Raw genomic sequence first — 8,059 nt, forward strand, 5'->3', positions numbered from 1 at the left:
GTTCATATATACTATTCAATTTGATGTTTCGTGTTATATATATTTGCGTGCAAAAAAAATATCACATGGTTGGCTAAGATGGTAAAATATCTACTTTGTATGTGATAGGTTCCATGTTCAAATCCTATTATTCCGTATGACATGGCCTGTTCAAGTGAATAAAGGAGTTCCACGTGATACGTATACGTTATTAGAAACACTTTATTAGTATAGATGGGATATAAACGAGAAGAGACGACTACAAATAGTAATATTCGGGACAAAGAAGTATTAACTCTACTTTAACTCCTTTCCGTATTAATAGATAAATAAATACTTAGTAATTTTAATAGTAGTCAACTACTGGTACATAAAAAGATAATAAGAGATAAATTTTGTTATGAGTCTAAATAGATAAATAAATATTTAGTAAAAGATAATATGAGATAAATTTTATTAGGAGTCAACAACCATGCTCTATTGTTGTTTGAGATTAACTTATTTATTTTTGTTGGTGTTTAAAACACCAACCCCATGCGAGAGCTTAAATATTTTTCATCACCTTTCTCCCACAGTCCCACTTGAGATGTGAATAGCGCGTGTAGAACAGATGGTTGTCAAAAAAGTCCTATTGTTGAACAAGCATGGTACATGCAAATATCTGAACTCTTGCGGTTTAATTAAACTACACCGGCTCACACCCCGCAAGCCAATTAAAAATTAGCGATATTCTTCTCAATTGATGTACTCCATGTATACGGTGGTTTCGGTATTTTTGGTGAGATTGATTCTTATTCTTCTAGCCTATTAGTCCTAAGAAAAGATTTCTGCTAATATTAGTAATGAAAGTAATCAAATGACTATTACATGGGTTAAGAACTTAAGATTGATAAACAATGCGAAGTATCAAAGAAACTGAAGAGGAATTAACGATCCATTTTTCTCATTAGATTAAAGTAAAAGCACAAAAATTCAACTGTTCAGAACATTGACTCTATAAGGACTAATGATCAATGCTGGCCACTGAATTCAACAAGGCTTCATGCCTTTGGCAAAAAGCCGAACCAAATCACTAATGTGCAGTATACCCTCTGCAGTAGCGAAATCTGGCTTGCTGTATCGCAAACTCCTATGACAACATATTATCACTATATAGTCTATACAAAATTTGCAACAAGAATGAGCACAAAGAATAGTATTGTAGACGAGTTCTGTTGCCAACTAAATTTTTGAGTCGCAAACTGGAATTATGCATGTTTTGCTGAACTCTTAGCCCGGACTTTGATGCTGAGTGAGTGAGTGTATGCTGGTGGTCCGAGACTCCAAGGTGAAGTTACACTTCACAAAAGAATGAGGCCCTATACAGTAAAATGTGCAAGAATTTTCTATATACTTTACGAATTTTGAATGTTTTATCTTCCTGTGTTGTGTTGATGGCCACAATCTCCCATCAAGTATGGAGATTTTCTTTACAAAGCGTACTTAGCCAACCACTCCAAGCTCTGTCAAAAAGAGAACCAGAACAAGTCTTAAGATGAACTAGGTGGTGCAGTAATCAAATAGTTTTTCCTCCTTTGATGAATGATTTAAATTATGGAACTTTTCTAATACCTTAATGCATTCTGGTAGATCATCAACTTTGGTTCTGACATGAGCCTGCAGAAGGTTGACATAATGTCAGACAATTGATGATTGAAGTGGACAATTGAAGATTAAGTCTCGTGTCAGCATGCTACAGCCTTCTATTTTCAACTTTTAAAGCAATATTATGTGCCATCTTGTTGATGTTGATTAAATACATTCCTCTTATAAGAAGAATGAGTGTATAGTTCTTGGGATCATTACCAGAATAAGGGTGGACCTAACAAAATATTAATGCCAGAGAGTATGTAAAAATGTTTTGACCGTGAATATATGGATACCTCCATAACTCGAAGGCTGGATTCATCACGATTTGCTGCCACGGAGACAAGGATAACCAATGCTGCTGCTACAGTTGAGGGCCAATATCTGAGATGACTATGATCAAGCAATGACAGACCGGCCAAATACTTGGCCTTCTTTTGCGTTCCTTCATCAGCTGACACAGCTTTAAGATAAAACCTGAGTTTTTGACAAGGTTATCACTAATCAGTAACATATTTAATTATTTACACCCCAAAGGCCTTGAATTAAACAAATAATACCCAGTGAAATAACAATGTTCTTTTTCTTTAATTATCGAATCTACCTATGCATTTAACACAGGACTAAAGTAACATGGGACAATTGTATGTACCACAGGAAGTTGTATATTGTTGCCGAGATGCAGTGAAATTTAAGGACCTCTTGCACTACCCATTCCATGGCAACCACTTCATATCTGCTGTACACATTGCTTCCCACATAGAAAGACTTTTGCCGAACACTGAAAATCAAGCAGGACTCTTATTAGTCTAAGTCTGAGAAAGTATCACGAATCCAACTTTTATTGCAATTAGTGGCAAACGAGATGCTACTAGTTGACAAAAACAATACACTGAGGAGAATAGCAAGAAGCAGAACACAATGAATCCACCAAGTCTAACCAACTAAGATGCTTTAGCTGAGTACTGAGCAAAGCTATATTTTACAAAGCATAAAACATGTTTTGTTATCATATCCAATTTACGGATTTACATAAGACCCTGACCTAAGAAGCTACATATCTTGAATACATATGTTAGTCGGTTAAACTCCAATCAGTGGGCAGGAACTGAAGAACTAGATATGAACAGATCGAAAACAGCTCAATTGCATCAAGTCATCCTATGAGTGTGAATAAGGCAATAACTCAATAAGCAAACAACTTTAAGTTGATTTGTCGATTACTACCTGTTGTAAGGCTGATTCTCTTCAATTCTCATGGCCAAGGTGAAGCATGCTATACCAAGTAGTTGTATGTTCTTCCTACTAGTAAAAAATCCTTTGCTCAGAAATCTATCAAGGAGACGCACACCAAGAAACATTGTTTCATTCTGGAGATCCTTTTTTCTGGATAGCTGTTCGATCAAAGAATAATGTACATGCAGTCAGTTAACCATGTTTGAGCTAGAAAATGTTAGAGATGACTTATTTCAAACACATGTCTGATGAAATGCGAGGCTACTGTAAACAATTGCCATTAAGGGCTAAAATCAGTAGACTAAATGGTTCAAGCTAGCCTTCAACACAATCTTGATGGCTAGAAATAGTTGGATGTCTTTAATATTGTGTAAATGCTCTTTATCTAATTATGTAACGACCATAATATAAATAAATACAGAGTAGAAACTACTAGAAAGCCTTTCATGAGGATTATCAACAACACATTAATCTAGAGTCATTTTCAACTTTCAAGTGTTTGATGTACGTAGTATTCTATGAAGGCTTAGTTCATAAGATTATGTACTTTCATAATGAATTACGGAGTACAAGGCACAAGACAATATAGTGAGACTTGATTGAAGAGAAACCTCTCATCTCTTATTTTTGGCGTCATATGATTCAACAAGATTCTGTTTTATGTTCCCATAAGTAAGAATACACAACTACTTTTAATACATTTTTACCTACTATTAGTAAGACTTGATTGAAGAAAAACCTCTCATCTCTTTTTTTTTTTTTGGAAAGGAAAATAATATCTACTATCTAGAATTGAATAATATTTTCGAGTAGTATACGTACAATGGAATTCAAATACTCGGTGAAAATCATTGTAATTTGTAAATCATTTTCTTATATTTGTCAAGTATTATGAAAAGCACTATCCATTGTAATTTGTAAATCATTTTCTTATATTTGTCAAGTATTATGAGATATGATACTTAAAAAATTAAGAACTGCACGTACAAAAATTAACTAAGAGACGTGACACCTACTAAATTGAGAATATCACATAAATACATTTCCACATTTACTTGTAACTGACGAAAAAGGGAAGAAATTTAGCTTAGCACATGACGGCGCCAAACTGCGGCAACTCTATATGCGAAAACTCGTGGTACATCAAGAACATATATTCTCTAAAATTAACACAAACAGGTGGCAACGTATTATTGGTTAGAATCTCTAAATTATGCAACGTGTCACGCTGAATATTCTCTGTAACGAACAGTTACCGTTCGAAATAATTAATTAATTTAACAAAAAAAAAAAAACACAGAAAACAACTTCTGCTGACGTCAAAGTGTTTCTCGAAAACCGTAAAATCAAGCTTCAACAATGGCGATTAAACGAAACTTACTCACCTCGATAATCCAATTAACCATTAATAATCGTTGTTCGATGATTAATTCTCCATAATCAGTGGCGAAATCATACTCTTCAACATAATCTTTCACCTTCACTGCTTGATTTCTCTCTCTACTTCGTAACAGTCTGTAGCTCTCTTCATCTTCCTCAGCTTCAAATTTCCAGTACTACAAACAAATTAAGCACACAATTGGTCATCAACTAATTAATCAAATAACTAAAAAGAATGTAACATTAATTAATGAAATAATTTGTTAATTAATTAAATTAACACTTACAGCAAGTTCATCAGAGTACTGATCATCGAAGAGAGAGGAAACTTCGTAATCAGGAGAATCGGAGCTCATTTTTAAGAACTGATTGTAATACTCCTTGAAGAGAGAGAAACAGGGAGAAGGAGTTGAATCGTCGCCGGATTTCTCGGAGAATTGGCTGCCGGAATTCAACCACAAGGAAGGAGTGTATTCGTCGGTAAATTCATCGAACTCCGATTCTCCATTACCGGAAAAAATATCCGATTCAAGCGAGAAGTTCGTCGCCGACGAATCTTCGTAATCGTCATACGAGAATTCCTCAGTGCAAGCCAAATCAGAGCCGACGGATCCGATCAGAAAATTGCCGGAATCGCAGGAGCAATTATTCACATTCCTCTGATCAACCGTCGCCATCGTATTTGATGGAGAATCAACCTCTTCCGTGGATTCCGTCGGAACGACGTCATTTCGCTTCGATTCTGTAACAACAGAGCACGACTCAACGCAGGAATTCTCCGACACCGAAACTTCAGCGACCTCCTTCTTCAACGGCTTCAGAATCACCTCATTTCCACCGCGAAACGCCGCGTTCGGAGGCAACGCAGCTGATTCAATCGTCGTATTGCAGGAAATCTCATCAGCAGAATTGAAGGAGCCATTGCGATTGAGCTTGAGAGAAGAAGCATTCGAAGTGTCGAAATCGAAGAGAATTGGAGATATGTGAGCTCGTTTTCGGCGTGGAATTTTCGATCTCATATTCTTCGTCAAAAAATCAGCATCAGCAGCAACAGTAGTAGTATCAGTAGCAGTAGCTTGATCAGTAATCTTTCGCTTCATATTTGAATTTGGCAATGCTGATGCTGTTGTAGTGTTGTTTTGTCAGAGAATGAAGTTAGGGAAGAGATTTGCAGTCTTGCAGAGAATGAAGTTAGTGAGAGAAAGAGGAGAGAGAAAGAGTAAGGAACAACTGCATGAAAAAGCAGGGGAACGTGTGCGGTTAAAAAGTTTGAGGGGGGAGGAAGGAGAAGGAGGAGGAGGAGAGAGAGAAAACTGTTTGTTATGGTTAGTGGGGTCAGTGGGCAATGGTCCACTTTCTCAAAGTGTCAACGTACTTTCTGTGTGTTAACCAAGTAATTACGGAGTGGAGTATAATTAGAAAAAGTGAGAAACCATTTATTTTCTTAATTTTTTAATAAAACTTTTCTTCTTCTTATACATTGAACAAAAACCATTATGCAATTTATGCTGAAACCAAAAAAAAAAAATTCAAGACCGATATCTTATGGACGGTGTTAATTTTGAGAATTTGTTTTAAAATAGATGTAAAAGAAAATTTAATTTTATACAGAGTAGAGATTACTAAATATAAAAGATTACGAATTATTTACGGACTATTAAACAATTTTAACATTGTCTTGAGTATAAGAAAAATAGCGTTGACTCGCTAAGTGTAAAATAAATTTCACGAATATGATTATATGAGTGCTCAGTATAAAAAAAATTGCGTCGAGTATAAATAATTTTTTATAATAAATACGAAGTAGATTGTTAAAAATTGCGTCGATTACTTCACAATATTAAGGGAAATTGTTCAATATGTTTGTACTTCTTAATTGAGACGATCTTTGTTATAAAGTATGCCATTGAATTTAGGCTTTGTTATGTTCACCTTATTTCCACTTATTTCAGAAAAAATAAGTTCACATAAAACAATGATTATCAGTATAATTTACATTCAAAAAAAAAATCTAGAGTATAATTTATAACTAAAATAGTTTTGATACGGAAGTAGCGTATGTGAAAGTGGAGCCACTAATAGAAAGTTATCATTTTCTGTGAAATGATAACAGTTCTTAAATTGATTTAATAATTTATAACTAGTTTTTGAGCCTGGGCGATGCCCCGGGTTACTACATTAATAACATTCACTTTTAGTTATATGTGTTTTTTTTTTCCATTAATAACATGAAATATGTAATAGCTTAGTGGTAAAAAGCTTTGTTGTTTAAACTCTATGTCAAGGGTTCAAACCTTACCAAACTATATTTGATTTTATTTTTAATGTATACGAAGATTACATGGAGCGAACTACCCATAAGCAGAGCGCCAAGTGTCACGTATACTTTCTCATAGACGCCTTTTAATATATAGTATAGATAGATAGATGGCTTGTTCAATTATAGGGATCGATGTCAATGAGACAGGAGAGATACATAAGTAGAATGTATGTCCCTTCAATCCATCCCAACCTAAAATTTCCATCCCCATCTCCTTCCCAGCCACCACCCACTTGAATATCCATAACCACCTAATATCCACTTTATCCACCTCAAGATCCACCTCGCATTATTAAGCTACTCCATATATACATTTTTAATGCTAAAATAATCAGAAAAGAGCTCATATATTAATATTATTGTATCTAATATGTTTTGCAGATTTACTAAATTTAATATTTATGATATTATTACTCCCTTCGTATTTTAAAAAGAGATACACTTACCGACACATAGTTTTAGGAGAGAGTTGAATTTATTAAAATAAGATGAAAGTGGAATAGTGGGTTAATTATTTATTATAGTAAAAAGATGATATGAGTAAGTGTGAGAACAAAAAAAGAGAGAAATATTAATATAGTTGGAAGTGGGGATCAAAACATGTCAAAAAAGGAAAGTGTATCTCTTTTTAAAATACAGTCGTTTAAGGGAAGTGTATCCTTTTTAAAATACGAAGGGAGTATAACAAAACCATTACTACGGAGTACATGCAATAAGAGTATGAAGTAAAGATACTATATGGAGTATATTTAGAATTAAAAGAATTCTTAGGCGGGTGTGAGATGGGTGCACCTTACACCACCTATAACATGTACAATGTTTGACTCCATTTCCGCTTCATCACCCATCGAACCTTCATCTATGCTCACCAAATTTGGACGGATACGAGGCCGATCTTCAACTTAACCCGTCCCACCCATATCTCTGTTTCCCTCTTTCTTCTCCATTGTGATTTTAATGTGTACAACATGATCATATTTTTTAATAAGTAAGAAGCTAGAAGGGACCCTGCTGAACCAACACCTACCACAAGTTAATCAATCCAGCTACTGTAGACACCTACTTTTGTCCCCATTCCCGAAAGGGAAGGTTCGATGATGAGAACATAAATCTCCACTTGACAACGCGTCTCCTATAAAATAACGAATCTCAATCACCCTTTTCATTTCACCCGAAACCTGCTATTTATAGAAACCTGCTATTTATGGAAACCTGCTAAAAATAGTAACTGCCGTAATGGGAAGTTGTTAAAAGTGGCCGGCAAGTCATAAAAGATAGAAACCTGTCAGAATTAGGTGTTGCACTCCAACATAAATCCTGAATGAGATAGAAGTTGCGAGAGAATCCTATTCCTAATACGATTCGAAAATAAGAGTTACGTATTAAATTAAAATCCTAACGAGCCTAGAGTTCGTAACGGGCCCAGACGCATTCCGTCATAAAATTAGTACGCACTAAAAGACTCGATTAAGTCTCATGCACTCCGGATTCTAAGAGTCCGCATCTGACAAAGAAACG

The 8,059-nt window shown here is 35.0% G+C and overlaps 1 protein-coding gene across 1 annotated transcript; it reads right to left on the reverse strand.

Moving 5' to 3' along the window:
• Positions 1-851: 851 nt before the first annotated feature.
• LOC110798164 (cyclin-SDS-like) lies at positions 852-5,574 on the reverse strand. Its single transcript, XM_022003332.2, has 7 exons — positions 4,509-5,574; positions 4,227-4,397; positions 2,833-2,999; positions 2,258-2,386; positions 1,902-2,082; positions 1,591-1,635; positions 852-1,481 (listed from the first exon to the last, which is right to left on the reverse strand). Exons 1-7 carry the CDS (start codon positions 5,319-5,321, stop codon positions 1,449-1,451), a joined length of 1,539 nt encoding a protein of 512 aa, XP_021859024.1. The 5' UTR covers positions 5,322-5,574; the 3' UTR covers positions 852-1,448.
• Positions 5,575-8,059: the final 2,485 nt, after the last annotated feature.

Source organism: Spinacia oleracea, chromosome 4, assembly GCF_020520425.1.
Source record: "Spinacia oleracea cultivar Varoflay chromosome 4, BTI_SOV_V1, whole genome shotgun sequence".
NCBI classification, from domain to species: domain Eukaryota; kingdom Viridiplantae; phylum Streptophyta; class Magnoliopsida; order Caryophyllales; family Amaranthaceae; genus Spinacia; species Spinacia oleracea.